The sequence below is a fragment of the Adiantum capillus-veneris genome, chromosome 8 (assembly GCF_014529385.1).
Source record: "Adiantum capillus-veneris isolate H3 chromosome 8, ASM1452938v2, whole genome shotgun sequence".
Classification (NCBI taxonomy): domain Eukaryota; kingdom Viridiplantae; phylum Streptophyta; class Polypodiopsida; order Polypodiales; family Pteridaceae; genus Adiantum; species Adiantum capillus-veneris.
This window is the reverse complement of record NC_140938.1, coordinates 77134598-77153903: the sequence shown is the minus strand read 5'-3', so window position 1 is coordinate 77153903 and position 19306 is coordinate 77134598. Positions and strand designations below refer to the sequence as shown.

General features: G+C 45.1%; 1 protein-coding gene across 2 annotated transcripts in view; it reads left to right on the top strand.

Moving 5' to 3' along the window:
* Positions 1–933: 933 nt before the first annotated feature.
* LOC147452400 (uncharacterized) overlaps positions 934–19306 on the top strand; it is a 99056-nt gene continuing 80683 nt past the window's right edge. Inside the window, exon 1 of one of the 2 annotated variants that reach the window (XM_086518112.1) lies at positions 934–1142. In XM_086518112.1, coding sequence (XP_086374238.1) covers positions 1063–1142 — 80 coding nt within the window. In that variant the 5' untranslated portion in view covers positions 934–1062. The remainder of the gene's footprint in view (positions 1143–19306) is intronic. The other variant, XM_086518113.1, reaches the window with a different exon arrangement.

Genomic DNA, 19306 nt, shown 5'->3' with positions numbered 1-19306 from the left:
TTTTGAGCTTGCAGGCTGTGTAGTGGTAATATCACTTCCTTGTTGGATCCTTCAAGTTCTGTTGAAAGTATTCTCCGCACTCATACTCATCGATGTTCTTGAGTTCAACATATTATTCAAATGCTTGTATGTGGATGTCAGGATCATCCTTCTTTCCACCCTTGAATGTAAGAAAAGCAATTTCAGGTCATTAGAGCACTCATCATGTCTAGTCGTGTGATGGTGTGATTCATGATCCATGTATGCAGATTTCTCCTTCTGGCTCAATTTTCGCTCTCTAGTACGATGCTTGTTGTAATGATCAATGTTTACATCCACATATCCTTGTACTGATCATGTGTTTCCATGACTATCTCCGTCTTATTCTTTCTCTCAAACTTCCTATGTGATGTTCTCCAACTCTGTTTGCTCCCATCACTCCTATCTTGTGATCTTTTTGAGAACGGTGCGAGCGAAAACGTCTCTCAACTCTCTCGGAATGCCTTCTCCTCGCCTGAGCTAAGTGCTAGGAGCCCCCAAGTCCCTCAATCTCTCTCTGGTTGAGGTTAGCATCCATTTCATCATTCTCGAGGTCAAGTCTATCGTTCAAGGCTCGCTCTAACTTCTTAGCCACTCTGCTAATGTGATCTTGCTCCTCCGTGAACACTGTGGTTGGTCTTGTTCCTCTTCGTGATCTTTTGGGCGGCATTGTGGACTTTAGCTAACTTCAAATTCCAACTAGGAGATAGGATCCTTATCAAGTGCTTTGAGCTCACCATCGTTATTGCCAAAATGGTATGAGCGAGCTGGTGACTTTTGATAGCTATTCTAGGCTAGAGACTAGGAATTAACTAGATGAGATTACACGTGAAGCCAGGTTCAGAAGATAGTTACAAGAACCAGATAAAGACTGAAATGGAGATGCAAAGCGAAGGCAAGACTGGACATAAGACTAGAATTGATATGTATTTATATATTGCTGTGATGGCCGTCTCGTACATATAGATGAGTAACCAGCCGCCACGCCATGCTATGTAGGCGTTCAATCTGTAACACTGCTCCGAAATATTGCAAGCGGAAGTGATGGGCCATCACAGCAGCAGCAGCAGAAGGAAAGGCAAAGCACCCGCCTCTCGCCTTATTGCCAAACACAGTCTTTTGTGGTAAACTCTCGTGTCTTTCTGCTTGAGAGAGAGAGAGGGGGGGGGGTCCAGGGGAGGCTCAAACCATGCTGTATACGCCCATTTTCCTTGATTCCTTTGCCAGCTCTTGTTTGTTCAATTCTGTGCTGAGCTGCCTGACATCAATATTTTAGTTCCTTGGAGGAGTCCAAAGACCTGGGAGGAGTTTGTAGGTGGCTCAAAGGTCCATTGCTGAGCAGAAAAGAGGAGGAGATGGAGAAGAGCTAGTTAGACAGATGGGTTACTTCAAGACAGAGTGTGTCCTTAAATGTACCCTCAACTTTGGTCATATAACCCCCCGTTTGGGTATCCATTATAGACACTGTTAGTCAACCATTCTACAATTTCGGTTCTTTGTCAGACTCCGTTTGAGGTGTATTTTGATAGAAACTTGAACTTCTGCATTTTTGGATTTTTGGAAGTGATGTCTATGTCCTTGTTACAAAGAAGTAGAGGGGCACGTTTGATTTGAGCTCCTAGAAGATGATCTTTTTCAGCTACAACACTTTTTCAAAAGGCTATTGTCTTAAAGGCACAGAGCAGAAGGATGTCATTGCAGCTGATGTCTTACAAGTTAAACCAGCATGTACTTTCTGTCAAATTGGAGCGGAAAGGATGAAGACATGAAAGGACAAGGGGAGGAGCAGGTGGGAAAGAGTGAACTGCAAAAGAGGAGAGAGAGAGAGAGAGAGAGTAGCACAAAATGTGCAGGCAACTGTTATTACAAGAGAATACAAGGTCTGCTCACGATGATTCCACTACGGGGTAGTGACCTCCCTCCCCTATCTTTAATGATACCTAGGTTGTCCGACTCGCCATATCCATTGAGTATCTATGTAAATGGAGTCACATTCAAAAATAGGGTGGGCACAATCTAAAGAGGCCGGGCAAACTTTGCGCACCACCCAAGGCCAAGACTTACATGCAAGAGACTAGCCTCACAAGGCCGGGCATGGTCGCAGAGAAGCATTCTCCCTAGATCTAGTCAAAATACCTAGGAGATGACCCTCGGAGATGACCCTCAGGGCTTTAACACCTTGTCATGTGCACATGGCTCTATGCGCCATGTGAGCACGCTATTACTACATCGTCAAAGCCAAGGCTTGTCTATTGGGATTTGGTATCGGCAATTTTGTGATCCTTTTCACAGGGTCTGCATGTCAGGTCAATCCATTATATTAGGTTTTTCCATTTTGGAACCCTCTTGCATAAATGATTTCTAGCCGTGTTTGACCGGTGAGCGGTGTTGTTACACATTGGTAGGCATCTGGCAACATCAACACGTAGCCTAGGATAAATGGAACGTCATGGTCGACCAATGGAAGTCAAGGTCTGCTCGTCTCACACACAACTTAGTGGTGACTTTTGGAATTCAAGGTGAGCTTTCTCTTACATAATCTAGCGGTGCCTTATAGCTTTCCAGGTCTAGAAATGTAAGGTGCAGCGGGTGTGAATGTTGAACTTTGCTCAAGATGAGTGCTCCGAATTGTGCTCAAGGGTTCCTCTCAATTATGGAAGGGAGAGTCTTTTGTAGGTGCTGAGACTGAGAGATAAGAGAGAGAAGAATATGACACTAGAATGTTGTCAAACCCTCCTCCGAAGGCCCCACTCTCTATGGCGAGAGCGGTCTACTATTGATTGCACAAATCTCTACAATGCAATGGACTTGCCGACGATGAGGACGAGCTGAAAACTGAAAACGCTAAGGGTTGAAATCTGCAAATCTTGTATTTGGTGAGTTCTGACTGTGTCGGTGACGATGGGAATGACGACGACGCGCTGAAAACGCAGATGTTGAAATCTGCGAATAGTGGGCTGAATCTGCAAACGCTGGCTGATCTGACCGTGCGGCGAGGATCTGTTGCGGGAAGGTGAGATCTGCGAGGTTTGGGGCTTGCGGTGTGGAGGCTAACTGAAAACGCTGATGCAAATCTGGGATCTGTCGTCAAGGAACTGCAAACGCTAGGGTTGATCTGCAACTCCAAAAACGCTACGGCTGATGGTACATCTGTTGCAAAAACGCTAAGGATTCTGCTGTCGCCATGTTGATCTGTAACTGCAAAACATTGGGGCTGATCTACACTTGATAAAAAACGCTGGCTGGTCTTTGGTGGCTGAAAACGCTAGCTCCTCTTGCCGTCTTGCTGAGAAGGTGCACTTCAGGTGGTATCTGCTGCCTCTTCTGCCTGAAAGTGCTAGCGCTAGGTTTCTTATATAGTGACTTACCAGAATTGCCCTACCCAGTTTCCCAACAAAGTCACTTATTAATAATAAGTGAAAAATGGCGAAAATAGGGAAAATAGGTTCTGTGCACTGTAAAATGCTCCTGATGGAATCTGATGGTAATGCTGAGGATCATGCTGCGTGCAACCGGAGGATATGCATCTACTCTAAGTGCCTGGACATGCACGGTCTGCGAACAGACTCACAAAAGTGCCAGAACACTTTCTAAGCTAAGCTAACTGAACCCTTGTCATGAAGTAGCTTGTCCACATGCACATAGGGTTAGATGTGCACTTAACATCCCCTCCATTTAAAGTGAGTTACTGGTAGCGATCTGCATGGCGTCCTTGTAGGTTGCCAACAACTCGGGATTATCTTTGAAAAACTCTTCAGCAACCCACACTGCCTCGTGGGTTCCTCGATCCTTGAACTTCAAAAAGTATTGTCTCACTTGTTTCTTTGACCATGGCGAAACCGATGCAACAACACTTGCTCCGGCTCCATGACTTCAGCTTCATCGATGATCGCCGGTTCTTCTTCTTCTGAAATGTCCTGTGGAGGTGTTCCCTGAAACACTTTCAACCAAGAAACATGGAAACGTTGTGCATTGACCATGAGTTAGGCAATTGCAATTTCATTGAAACCTCATTTATCTTTTTAATGAGAGGAAATGGGCCATACATTCTGAAAGACAATTTTGGACACTTCTTTCCAACTTGCTTAAGACGTTGCTTCATGACTTAAATACACCCAATCCCCTTCCTTGATCGAAACATCCTGACGATGCTTATTGGTTTGCTGTGAGGAAGACTCCTGAGCCTTGCTTAGCCGAAGCTTCACACTATAGACTGGAGTTGGACTTCAGTGCTTTGGACTCTCTTGGAGAGTTTACCCGTGAGATGCGGGAGATCAGGCATCCCTTGACTACATGCGGAGTCACCCGGAGCTTGGCTTGGATGGTAGTGCAGCTGCTCTTCTACACTCCTAATCATTTGGATTGCTACCTTCATAGTTGCTTACACTCACCCTCGGTAACCTTACAACAGACTTATCCCCCGACTTGGGCACTAGGCCATTCCCAGCTCATTTACCTTGAGAGCCACACCGAGTTGCGGTTTGTTGGCGTTGTTGGCGCGGATTATGTTTTCGTTGACAAGAGACATAGGCAAGACGGCGCAGACATCTTGGTCTGGCCACTCTTCTTAGAGATTATTCACAGCGCAAACTGATCAGTATGGCTTCCCTTCTTCATACAGGACGATCACGGTGCAGACAGCTTGGTCTGACCACACCTCTTCTTAGAGGCCTTTCACAACGCCGACTGTTGAGTCTAGCTTTCCTCTCATCTTGGATTACCCTACCTACTGATAGGACACCATCCGGTGGTGGTGCGTGCGGTCTCTCGGTGACTGCTGCAGCTTCTAGAGTGCAGACTGTTTAGTGTGGCTTTCCTTGTTTCGGAGGACGTTTACGGCACAGATTGCTACATCTGACCTTCCTGGAGTTTTACACAGCTTAGCCACCTAGCCAGACTGGGTTCTAGGTTCATGCATTGACAGGCTTCCGGTCACTCTCATGACGGTTCCTGGGCTTCCCCATTTTATCCAAACGGTTTGACTACAAACACCACACATCCTATTGGGCAGGACACCTACAGGTCTATTGGCACATCTCTCACGACATGGAGTTGTTTTTCACACTTAGTTCGGGACCTTCACGCAGTATCTTCACACAACATTTGCGGAGTACAATAGTTTGCTACACTGCTCGTGACGGCACTTTACCATGCAGATCTCTCAGCGGTTCGGACACCCCAGACTGCTGCAGACATCGCAGCAGACATCTTCATCCTTCGCCTCACCTTCGGCTTCATGCCGTTCGTTCAGCATTTGGTGTTGAGAGGGGGTGTTGGATTTACACCATTGTTGCTTCACTCAAGTCTAGGGCATACATGTACGACTAGTATGTCTCCGGGTTGGCCACCCATTGCACTGTCCGGCCGCCCACTTTTGGGCCGACTGTCCACCTTGCATGGGCGCCTTACATATATCCTCATATTTATTTATGCTGGGTTGTGGGGTATTTTCCAAGCATTTGCCCTACCTCCCCTTGGGCACCTATTTATGGGGCAAGAGGGTACCCACTTCCATCATCTGGTTGTTATATTGGGTCTTCTGCCCATGGTCCTCTTCCACCATACCTTGCGTTTGTCTCTCTCTCTCTCTCTCTCTCTCTCTCTCTCTCTCTCTCTCTCTCTCTCTCTGTGAAATGAACGAGGAGAGAGGATCTCCCGGTTACACAGACCACCTACAGATACGCGTCGGACGAACCACCCGACCATAGCCACCATCCGGCAGCTCCCACGTGCTGGGGCCAGCGTCCGAGGACGTTGGCGTGCACCTGTGTGGAAATACTTTGCCACTTGGCATCTGGGATTTCCAATGGATGTAGCAAGCCAGCTTTCCTAAGGCGCTCTGCCTCATTGACGTGACACTGAGCGCATCTCTTCACATAGCTCTCTATGTAAGAGCGCATCCTTGGCCAATAGAAATATCGCTTGACCAAAGCCAAAGTTCTCGGGATGCCTGGGTGCCCAACGCTAGGAACATTGTGGCATTCGCACAAAATCCTTTGTCAAACGTCATCGATTTCGGCACGCAGACGTTACCATTTCTGAACAATAGTCCACCTCTAATGGAATATTGTCGCTATCTCGTCTCTCCAGCACGAGTCACTTGGGTCTCCAGACCATCGAAGCCTGTAGGCGAGTCATGCCCCGCTTTGACCTCGTTCCATATCTTGCCAAAATGGCTATCAAAACGACATAGCCCTCAGAGAGAGAGAGAAATCCGTCGAGATTTCTGTCATAGACAAGGCATTGACCTCATGAATCCTGCTGAGTGCATCGGCAACTCGATTGCTGGATCCTTATTTATAACGGATCTCAAAGTCAACCTCTTGCATAAGCTCAACCCATCTAGCCTTCCGGCCTCTGAGATCACCCTGATCACAGATATAGCGCAAGGAGTGATGATCTGTCCATGCAACAAACGTAGAGCCATACAAGTAGTGCCTCCATTTCCTCAGGGCGTGGACTACGGAGTAAAGCTCCTTCTCATACGTTGGATAACGCATCTGAGCGTCAGAAAGTTTCTTACTTTCAAACGCAACAGGACGTTCATCCTAGTATAATGCCGTACCAATAGCATAATCACTAGCATCCATTTCAACCACAAACGGTTTGCTATGATCCACAATGTGCAATATTGGCGCAGTAGTCACCAAGTGCTTTAGTGTCCGAAAGCTCTCGTCGAGACGCTCATTCCAGACAATATGGGGATTATCTTTACGATGAGGACCCGAAGTCCTTGGCCCTTTCACCCCTCCTTTTAAAAGTTGCGTAAGCGGAGCAACAACTTTAGAGTAATCCTTGATAAACTTGCGAAAGAATCCAGTAAAGCCTAAATGATATGACCCAAGTACAGAAGCTCTTTCCTAAAGAATTCACACTTAGAAGCCTTTGTCACAAACGGGAGCGCATAACAATATAAAATATACTCGGATAAATAAAATTTATCACTTAATATGAAGCCAGAGGATATAGAGAGAAATAAATAGAGAGAGAGAAGATCCACACAGTACTGGGGACCAGCCCATCGGCTGGTCCCCAGTACTGTGTGGATCTTCTCCCTCTCTATCTCTCTCTATTTATTTCTCTCTATATCCTCTGGCTTCATATTAAGTGATAAATTTTATTTATCCGAGTATATTTTATATTGTTATGCGCTCCCGTTTGTGACAGTGGTATCAGAGCATGGTCTCCTTTCTTTCTCTGTAAAGGAGGACGACTCTGGGAAGATACGGGAAGAAGCCATGACAAGCCAAGAGAGAAGTAAGCAGGCGGAACCCTAAGTCCTGCAAGGAAAAGCTCGCAGAGTTGGAAATTTTTTTTCTCTCTTCAAGAAGTCGACACAAGGCTTGGGATTCTTTGAGAAGGCGACAAGAGCATGATGCTCAAGAACCTAGAGAATCCAAGGAGTGGAATGCTCGAGATTCTTCAGAATCCAGAAAATATCCATGAACGTCAATCCAGAACTATAGCCATGAAATCCAGTCATTCCGGGAAGGATATGAAGAAGGTCTCTAGACCTAGGAACACTTCTAGTCAAGTTTCATACTTTTGACGGAAGGGAAGATGCCCCGAAAGCTACCGCATTGATTCGAGAAGTTTGAAGTTGCCTTTGCAAACGACAATTTCTGAAAAAGCGTCGAAGATGAGGCATGTGATTAAACACCTCAAGGGGATTGCAAGTACTTGGTGGTATACCAAAGCTCTGCAAGGAACTTACAACAAGACTTGGATTCAATTCAAGGCTGAATTTTTCGACAAATTTTTTTCCTCTACACTTTGAGGAAGGCATCCAAGAAGATTGGGATCGGTTTGCCCAATAGGAACACGAGTGAGTCAAAGCAAGTAGTGGTTCACTCTTGCCAAGGTAGCTCCATTCTTGATCCTCTCTGAGGAAGGAAAGATGAACAAATTTAACGAAGGACTTTTGCCCGAATTTGTAAACCCATCTGCAAGATACTTTGCAGCAGATGGTGGAGTCAGCAATACAAAGCTGAAAGTGTACACCTTAGTGTACATAGAATCCAATCCCCATGGTGGGACGGGAAACATTTAACACAGAAAGTTTGGAGTAAGGGAATTAAATCTAACTCCTGACTTCTTGAATAGAAGACGCTTGAACTTTAAGTGAGAGGGCAGGTTTTTAATCAAAGTTACATCTTTGAGGAAATCATAAAGTGCATTATGCTTGTTTGCTCTTTTGCACGAGGTATGGTTGTGTCTAACCAAGACAATCACTCTCGAGTGTTTATGAGAGTAAGGTTGAGTCAGAACATTGTTTATACGATGAACTGCTTTGCTTAACCATCCGGAAGGTCCATATGATTGATTTGGTATCCGGTAGTTCTCCAACAAATTACCTGCTATTGCGGGTAGGAAATTATGAAGGAACCATTCTGAGTTTTCAAGCAAAGAAAAGCTTTCATGAAGCTTGAGTACTCTTTAAGCCCACACCCCCTACCCGGTAAGGGAAGATATGGTAGTGCTTTTTGCACAAGTGAATGAACACTCTCTTTACGAGGAAAGGAACAAGCGACGACTACGGCCTGTGCTTGAGGAATCCAAGCATTAAAATCCTAGATTATTTGATGAGCGGGTTTTGCTCTAAGATCGAGCCAAGTGATCGTCAAGTTGAGCGTCTTCGCTCTAAGGATCTTACGAAGGAAAGGTAATTTCCCAGGTTCACCGAAACTCTAACACAGCTTAAGAATTATGTACACTTTTGAGTACATGGATAACACACGAAGATGCAGACCTATGCCAAGGAACTGGACGAGAGTTTGTTATACTCTCTTGAGGGCCTTTTTGCGCGCAAGAATATTCCGACACGAGAATCTCTATTTGAGATGTGTTTGGTAGAAGGAATTTGAGTTTCTCTACGGAGAAGAGGTTTTCCGATGGTCGTTGATCATTGAGTACGCTATGTGCCTTTACCATTACAGTAGCAACTTTTGGTTGCGGGATATGTTTCTCCATGAGAAGGTCAAGTAGCATTTACATGCTGCTGGAATAAATTCGAACTATTATGTTCGTAAGAATATAGCTCGCCAACCGTTTCAAAATGGTAAGAATTACATATGGGAGAACATCCCTGAGAATCAAAGAAGGTTCGCTCTATTGTGAACCGGGTTTGAACGTACGTTCAGAAAATGTTATGGCTAGAATCCTATCTGCCTTAGATTTTGCACATCGTCATTGATGCTCGCAAGGTGAATCATTTTTTATGATTTTGTAAGGAAGAGACGCTAATGGGCATCGGGAAATCACTGCTGGTGGTAATAACTCGCAGGAGGAAAAGATTGGAAGGAAGTGCCGCGGTGCACAAAGAATCTTCGGATTGGAACCGTCTGCCTACGTTGAGCGACGGCCCGAAACAAGAACCTTCTTTAAGGTGATCGCAAACTTTGTTTGTGAAAGAAAGACATCGAGCTTAATGCTCTATGACTTGAGCATTCCCTATGTGGGAGGACACAAGAGGTTTAATACCCTCTGGACTAACAGCGCAGGATTCTGCGCAAGGACAGATACCTAGATTGATTCTAGGAGGATTATTCTTCTCGGATTGAGAAGGTGGAATTGAGTTAACACTCTCGAATGAGAAAACGTTTGATCTGTTGGAAAGACACGAATGACGAGTTCTTCCACAGCTCGTAAGTTTGATGATTGGTGAAGGATATCCGCAAGGTACTAGAGGGAGGACATGAATTGGTAAGCTAAGTATTGAATTATTAATTTTTTGAATTTTTGTTTAATTTAATTTTTAAGTTCTCTTTTGAGAAGGACTAGCTCAACTCACCATCGAGCAAGATTTGGAATCTTTCCGGTTTCTCCCTGGTAGTTCAGTTGGACCTCTACAGTTGAGGACAACTGTTTATAAGTGAGAGGGATGTTGCTAAATTGGCTTTATCTTACAGAAAAATAATTCTAAATGAATTATTGGATTTATAAGTGATAGGGTTTTCTCGCTTGGAACACCAAGGAAAAAATAATTCTAAATGAATTATAAGTGAGGGTTTTTCTCACTGGAGACTTTCGAGTACAGAGTATTCCTAGTGCGTCATTTAAGGTAATGACGGGAACACTAAGAACGGGAATATCTGTAAGGCCACCAAGAACGGGTACTTCTGATGCGTCACATCGGATGGGTGACAGGGAGCATCGAAAAGAAGTATCCGACCATCCGGGAACGGACATCTCTGATGCGTCATAGGATGGGTGACATAGAGCATCGTGAAGGAGATTGTACCGTAAGTTCGGTAGGAAAGGACTAGGTGATGGGTATTCCTGATGCGTCACAAGGTGGGTGACGGGTGCATCGGAAAGGGAATATCCATAGTCGGGAGAAAATTCCGAACTGTGTTAGAATTGTGCACAAGGAAAAAGCAAGCACTTGAATGAAGATGGGCTCAGAGGAAACTTTGAGGAAAAACAGATGCTTTTTGAGAAAGCGGGATTGCCTTTCGGGAAAGTAGATGCTTTCTCGCGAGGAAGTCTATGTCTGCATTGCAACTGTGCATGTGATTGCATCCAGGGACGCCTGGGAAGTGTTGCGAAAGCATTGTTTTTAACTTATAAGGTTTTATTGAGTTTTTGGGCAGGTTCAGACTATTTTTAAAATACGCCGGCCGCCCACTTAATAAGTGGGCAGCCATCTGATAAATAAGGCAACAGATCAGCCAACGTTTTCTCTCTCTCTTTTTCTGGCAGAACAGAAAAAAAAAGGAAAAAAATTTAATAATAATAATAATAATAATAAAAAAAACGGCCACGATCTCTACGCGAGCAGCTATTCGTGCCCGTGGCTAGGAGCTATAAATGCATCACATGCCCTTACTCATAGAGGAGGACCAATCTTTGCAAGGAGGAGATGCTACTGCAGATTTTAGCTGTAAAGAAGACGTTGCCGGTGATGTCCATGGCTACCCCAAGTGTACCAAATGTCGCCAAGACCCAGTGCTCGAGTTCCCTCGCGAAGAAGTGCCTACGAAGCGTGTTTCCATCGCGACAAGTTGCTGATTTCTCTGTTTTCAGCCCATAAACGTCGTAGACGGGGCTGATTTACGAGAAGGAACCCGAGAACACACCTCTTTTGTGTGTAGGATTGGAAGAGAGGATTTTCTATGGAGAGATCTCTTCCGAGGAATTGCTTTTTCGAGAACGGAGTTGCGTTTCGAGCGTCGAGACTTTGAAGGTAACGATTTTCATGTTCTGATCTTTGAGTATTTGATTGCAGGTGTACTTCCTCTTCGTGAGGGAGTAGGAGCAGAGAAAGGCATGAGCCTCTGCAAGAGAAAAGCGCTCTGAGTAACTAGAGCCAGATCAGCCCAAGGGTTTCGTACCCGAGTTTGGGAAGTAGATCCACGGATCGGAGAGAGGTAGTCTCTCAAGTTGTGATCCGGAAGTTGGGATTCCCAAGTAAGGACTTCGTGTCTGGGAAAGCACAGTTGTTCTGCGGGAAGAGGACTCTGGAAAGAGAGTTGGAAAAGAGTTGCAGGGATGCCATGCCCTGAGTTTGGAAGGTGAGATCCAGAGGCGAGAACCTTGATTCTCGAGGAATTGGAATAAGGAACGGAAGTTCCTTGGAATAGGGTTTTGCCCTAAGAATCGGAAGCTGAGGCTTCCGGGAACCATCAAGTCTTATTCTAGAACGAACGTGGTAATACGTTCGGTTCAGGTGCTTGTATAGACTTCTCCTCAGTAATAAAGATACTATTACGGGGGGGGGGACCAGCCCATCTTCTGGTCCCCAGTACTGTGTTGATCTTCTCACTCTCTATCTCTCTCTCTATTTATTTCTCTCTATATCCTCTGGCTTCATATTAAGTGATAAATTTTATTTATCTGAGTATATTTTATATTGTTATGCGCTCCCGTTTGTGACAGCCTTAGCGTAAAGCTTCTTAGTCCTCAGTACTTCGAGAACAATGCGTATATGCGCTAGGTGCCCCGGCAAACTTCGGCTGTAGATCAAGATGTCATCGAGAAATACAACAATGAAATTGCCTAGGAACGGTCTCAGCAGATCATTCATCATCTGCTGAAACGTAGCTGGAGCATTGGTCAAACCAAAAGGCAAGACAAAGAACTCATAGTGACCATAACGCGTATGGAAGCGTGTCTTAGGAATATCTTCCAGTTTGATCCGTATCTGATGATAGCCTGATCGCAGGTCTATCTTCGTAAAATACAACGCTCCATGGAGCCGATCTATCAGATCGTCCATGCGCGGGAGCGGATACTTGTTCTTGACAGTGAGCTTATTCAACCCCTTGTAATCGACGCAGAAGCGCATAGTGTTATCCTTCTTTCGAGAAAGTAACGCTGGCGCTCCCCATGGGGACGGACTTGGTCGAACAAAACCCCTGTCGAGATAATCTTTCAGCTGCCGTTGAATCTCGTTCTCTTCGGTTTTACTAAACCGATAGTTTTGCTTTGAGAAGGGCTAACTACCAGCCACCAACTCAATGCCATGATCGACTCCTCTCGAAGGCGGCAAGCCAGGAGGTAGATCATAAGGAAAAACATCCTTGAAATCAGTCATGATTTCTCGGATAAGGTTGGATTCGTCGGAATCCCCAAGTTCAACAGAAGAATATGAAACATTTTTACGAAATTCAGTGACAGAAGTACCAAGCACTAACGAATCAAACCAAGCAGATGGTACACATTGATAAAAGTCAACATTAGAAGACTTTGTTTCTTTATACATTTCCAAAGCAGTAACAATTGGTATTGCAAAACCATTATTTACAGACTTCTGATCACAAAGCGACACAGATACATGATGCATGTTTTGCTTAACAAAAACAAGAGAGTGATGTACATAGTCTATATACAATGAGTCTTGTTTATCATAAAACCATGGAATTTCTAAAATAACATCTGCTCTATCCAGGCGCATGATGTGGAAATCCGGGTTTTTTTGTAATCAGCTAGCTCGAGCGACAAGTCTGGAACCATCCAATTCCATACATCCGTATCCACGCCATGAGCCATTTTCACGCGATACTCATGGTCACTGTACCGCGTCCGCCGCAGGCTTAGTTTCTGCACCAATTTTGCATCCACAAAATTGTGTGAGCTTCCATTATCAAGGAGTACGGTCACGTCGTGACCATTGATCTTCCCAGGGAAACGGAGAAGATTGTGCTTATCAAATGGAACGTCCTGGCCTTTGCCACTACATCCTCGACATCAGTTGGGGCTTTGTCCTTGATTAAGGCCCAACGGTAATCCTCATGCAATCCTAGCAGGTACATGTGCACAGCGTGCGTAGAATCCACCTTGCAGAAGGTGAGCGCTTCCTTGAAAGCTGTCGTATACTTATCAAAAGACAGAGTTTTCATCGAAAGACTCTGCAGTTTGGCATAGGCTTTCAAAGGATCCATTTTGGCGAAATCCCTCTTGAATTTCACACAAAAGTCAGCCCACGTCGTAGGTCATGTTGCACCACCAGGTAAGCGCCTTACTGCGCAGATAAAGAGGAATCGTCTGAATCCTCCGTTCATCATGCTCCCCATGGAGATCAAAGTATGTGGTCCACTGGTGCAGCCAGTTATTTACGGCTAGTTCTGTACACTCCTTTTCTTCACCGGAGAAATTTGTAATTTTGTACGGAATTGTGGCAGTTGCACCACCTTGTGAACGCCCAAAAGCAGCAATCTGCGTCCGTAATTGCTCGAGATGGGTTTCGCCCTCGAAAATACGCGCAGTCGTCGACTGAGCCGTATTTTCTAAAGCAGTAAGCCGGGAACTAAGCCCGTGCACGACCCCTTCGAGAGAGGCCAAGCGAAGGTTCGTCTGAACGTTCGCGTTTTCTAGAGCGGTAACACGCTGGTCGAAACTCGAAAAGTACTTGTAATCCATGTGTAGAGAGCATGCGTGAATGAAATTTGAATATTACCTGGCCCGTCATCACGCTGCACATCTGAGCTGGAGGAATCCATGGCAAAGTATAAGGTGCAGCGGAATGAATGTTGTATTTCTCAAGATTAGTGATCTTTATTGCTCAAGGTTCCTTTTAGTTCTTAGGGAAGGAGAGAGCCTTCCATTATGGAGAGTGCTATGATCACGAACAAAGTGAGTGGATATTGTGCATGCAAGTGAATGAGACTGAGGGAAGGAGAGAGAAGAGATACGACACCCGAGAGGTTGTAAAACCCTCCTCCGAAGGCCCCACTCTCGTCGGCGAGAGTGGTCTACTTTGATTGCACAAAGGTGTACAATGCGTATGCAATGGACTATGCAACTTGGTCTATGCCGACGACGACGACGATGACGACGACGACGACGACGACGACGACGACGATGGCTGAAATCTGAGATCTTCTAATCGCTGAATTTCGGGACTGTTTCGGTGGCTGAAAATGACTGTTTTGGCTGCGTTTTCTTGGCTGAAAAATGAGGTTTCTTAGGGCTGAAAACTGATGGTCTTTACGGGCTGAATCTGCTACACTTTAGGTGAATAATTCCGGTCTTAATTTGCTGCTGAAATCCAAAAACGCCAGGGGCTGAAATTGGTCCTTCTGTCATAGTAACAGGAAATGGCCATTTTCAGGTCCCCGTTCCCTGTTCCCATCCCAATTTCCCGTTCCGGATCCCTGTTCCGTGTTTCAAACGTGAGTATCCGAAATAGGGAAAGGCATTTCATGCATGTTGTCGTTCCCCGTTCCCCGTTCCGATTTCCCATTCCGGGTAACTATGCCTTCTGTCGCCGGGGTTTTGCAAATGCAAAAATGCTAGGCTGATCTGCTGTGTCATGATGACGTCGGGGCTGATCTGCTGTGCACAAATCGCCAAGGCTGATCTGATGCAAAAACGCTGGGTCTTCTGTGGAGAAAACGCCAGAGTAGTCGCGGGGGTTGGTCTTCCTGAGAAGTTGCCTGTTGAGCAAGGTGCTCCTGCTGCCTCTTCTGCCAGAAAGTGTGAACTTTGGTTTGCTTATATATTAACTTGCGAAATTGCCCTACCTACTTTTGTAGGAAAGCCACTTAAAAATAATAAGTGAAAATCCCAATAAATAGGAAAATAGGCTAAATGCACTGAAAAATTCCCCTAATTGATGCTAATGGATTCTGATGGAAATTCCGATGATCATGCTGTGTGCAACCGGAGGATATGCATCTATGCTAAGTGATTGGGCATGCACGGTCTACGAATAGACTCATAAAAGTGCCAGATCACTGCTAATCTAACTTGATCGGACTGACTGAACCCTGCTGTGGTGTAGCTTGTCCACGGACACATAGGGTTGGGATGTGTCACGTGACATCCCCTCCTTTTCAAAGTGAGGTACTGGTACCGAACTGCATGGTGTTGAGGGATATCGCCAACAGCATCCGGAATCTTGGAAGGGACTCTTCGTCGATCCACTCTGATGTGTGGGTCGTACGGTACTTGAACTTCATAAAGGTCTGCAACGCGTGCTTCTTTGGGCCGCGCCGAAAGCGACTCAAAGTCTTCTGTGGCTCCTTCGATTCTTCAACTTCGTCTAGAGTCCTGCTTCTTTCGTCTTCAAGAATCTCCATGGCTGAAAATTCCTGAAACCATCTCCAACACAAAACCATGAATATACCTATTCCATGGAAAGTGAAGGAAAAAAATCTTGTCTTCTCTAAAGACTGTGTATGCAATGTAGATGAACATAGAGACGGAGTGACAACCCGTTCATCAAACACCTGCAAACAATGAGGTCGAATCTTTTTTGTTTGATCGAAATCAATCAACTGTGGAAAATCACAATGGAAATGCGCATGCTTGGTGCTCATACTATCATGCGATCTTTCGGAAACTGTGTCATGCCAAGGAAGAGACATGGAATGCGACTTCCTTACATACAAACTTTTCAGCTTTTCATAAACAATCCGCATACATTCGTGCTCATTCATGATAGAAACGTGCTCAACATACAATATGTCATGCCTAGGAAAAGGGATCACATAACTATGCTGACTAAAATACAGGAAACCTTCACGAATGAAACACTTGAACAATGCGTGCGTATCAATCATGCGAACACACAATACTTCCTGTGATGGTTCTTTGGACCAAGGCTCGAGAGCCAAGATCGGTTCGTCCTGTGGGGGTTCTTTGGACCTCGACTCGAAAGCCAAGATCGCTTTTTCGTGAGTGATCGAATCTACAACGAGGTTAGCTTCGCTAGAAAAAGCATCAACTAACACATCATCCTTGTGAACAATCACATCATCTTCATGCAACTCATCATGCTTGTAAGCAATCACATCTTGATCATGCAAATCATCATGCTTGTCATTGGCATCCAAATCATCATGCTTATCATTGTCATTCAAATCATCATGCAAATCATTGTCAATCAAATCATCATCTTGCTTCACAATCATGCAAATCTTGTGTTTCATGCTTTGGAGAAGAAGAGACTGAGACAGTCTCCTTTCCCCAAATCTCTTGCATCTGTGCCTCAACTTGAGAATAGAGTCGCCAAAACTCTTTGTTTTGTCGGTCGCTTTGTTCTTGTATTGCCTGCGATCCATTTCTGCTTTTCTTTCTTTGCATTCACTGCAATCCTTGACGTAGATGAGGAAGGGTCGGAAAAACCTCTTGGTGGGGAAAATTCTTCTTCGCCTCTCTCATGCTCATCACTTCCAAGCGAAGTATCCAATCCGCTTCGAGTGATGATCATTTTGCAATCGTGGGTTCTTGTGGGTCTTGGGGTCTTGGGTTCTTAAGTTCACGAGGAACTTGGGTTCTTGGGGGTCCTTGATTCGTGAGAATCTTGGGGTCTTGAGGATCTTGAGGTTCTTGAGGTTTTCTTTCGCTTGCAAATCGCGTTGGAGAAGGATCTTCTCTTCACCTGAGTTCTACCCTTTTCTGCGGGCGCACCCCTTGGCGGCCTTGCGCTCACACCAAGGTTGCTTTTTCCCACCTCACTTCGATTGGCCGGCCGCTAAGTGCACTGTCCGCTCTCAATGAGTGAAAAGAGACACAAGGGGAGGTTGGACAAGCCCTTCTTTCTTGGGATTCCTGTAACTCTTCAACAAAACACGATTAGAAATCGCCACGCCCAAGTAAACTTGGGTTCGTGCGATCACAAGAAGCAAAAATAAAAATAAAAAATCTTGTGGTTCTTCCCTTGAGTAATGCAGAACACTTCCAAAGCTCTGATACCAATGTAAGGTGCAGCGGAATGAATGTTGTATTTCTCAAGATTAGTGATCTTTATTGCTCAAGGTTCCTTTTAGTTCTTAGGGAAGGAGAGAGCCTTCCGTCTTATGGAGAGTGCTATGATCACGAACAAAGTGAGTGGATATTGTGCGTGCAAGTGAATGAGACTGAGAGAAGGAGAGAGAAGAGATACGACACCCGAGAGGTTGTAAAACCCTCCTCCGAAGGCCCCACTCTCGTCGGCGAGAGTGGTCTACTTTGATTGCACAAAGGTGTACAATGCGTATGCAATGGACTAAGCAACTTGGTCTATGCCGATGACGACGACAGTGACGACGACGACGATGGCTGAAATCTGAGATCTTCTAATTGCTGAATTTCGGGACTGTTTTGGTGGCTGAAAATGACTGTTTTGGCTGTGTTTTCTTGGCTGAAAAATGAGATTTCTTAGGGCTGAAAACTGATGGTCTTTACGGGCTGAATCTGCTACACTTTAGGTGAATAATGCCGGTCTTAATTTGCTGCTGAAATCCAAAAACGCCAGGGGCTGCAAATGCAAAAACGCTAGGCTGATCTGCTGTGTCGTGATGACGCCGGGGCTGATCTGTTGTGCACAAATCTCCAAGTCTGATCTGATGCAAAAACGCTAGGTCTTCTGTGGAGAAAACGCTAGAGTAGTCGTGGGGGTTGGTCTTGCTGAGAAGTTGCCTGTTGAGCAAGGTGCTCCTGCTGCCTCTTCTGCCAGAAAGTGTGAACTTTGGTTTGCTTATATATTAACTTAGCAAAATTGTGAACTTTGGTTTGCTTATATATTAACTTTGGTTTGCTTATATATTTACTTAGCAAAATTGCCCTACCTACTTTTGTAGGAAAGTCACTTAAAAATAATAAGTGAAAATCCCAATAAATAGGAAAATAGGCTAAATGCAATGAAAAATTCCCCTAACTGATGCTAATGGATTCTGATGGGAATTCCGATGATCATGCTGTGTGCAACCGGAGGATATGCATCTATGCTAAGTGACTGGGCATGCACGGTCTACGAATAGACTCACAAAAGTGCCAGATCATTGCTAATCTAACTTGATCGGACTGACTGAACCCTGCTGTGGTGTAGCTTGTCCACGGACACATAGGGTTGGGATGTATCACGTGACACAAAGTGCGTGAAAAACTGGAAATTTCACGCGAAACTGGGCCTTTTCTGCACTTTTCGGTCGCGAAAAGTTGAAGTTCGAAGAGCTCCATGCGTCGGCGTGAGCGTCTGAAGGCGAGTAGGTGATGGCGGGGACGCGAGAGCGCGAGCAGATGAGAGAGAGCAGACTCGAGAGAGGAGAAGGAGAGCCTAAAAAATGAAGTTCTCTGTAACTTACAAGTCTCTATAAGTGAGTTTTAATAAAACTCAGGTTTCAGACTTATTATTAAAAAAGTCCAAACTTAAAAGGGCCTGCCCACTTTAAATTAATCAAAGTGGTCACTTATCAAAAGGGGCAGCGTTAAAAAAAATCAACACAAGGAGAGATTACTGAGCGAGCCACGGCAATCCGCCTGTAGACGCGTGGAGAAATAACTCCAGACATGTGCTTGCTTGTGGATTACACACGAAGGGTCCATGCTGGACTTCCACACTGGAAAACACTGGCTTCTCTCTCCTGTAGGGCTGCAACGCTGGCTTCTCTGTCTCTCCCCTTCACAAAAGAGGAACGAGCAGCCCCTTGTTTGCAAGAGAGAGGTACTCTCTCTCTCTCTCTGCTGAATTTTAATCTAAAACCAGCAATTCAATAAGTATTCCTCCGATGTAATAAGTAATCCACTGAAAAATTCCATTTTTCAGCACTTTCACCTGCCAATTTGCTGATTTTTGTCAAAAATCAGCACCCGAACATTATTTTCTTACCTGCAAACATGCTTTCAAGAAGAAAAGTAAGTAATTTCAGCAAATTAATTACTAACACACATGAAATTGAGGTTCCCCGATTCAGACGGATCCGCAGGTGTGCACAAGGTCCATTCCGTAGCCAAGCCAGCTCTGATACCATGAAACGAACGAGGAGAGAGGATCTCCCGGCTACACAGACCACCTACAGATACGTGTCGGACGAACCACCCGACCATAGCCACCATCCGACAGCTCCCTCGTGCTGGGGCCAGC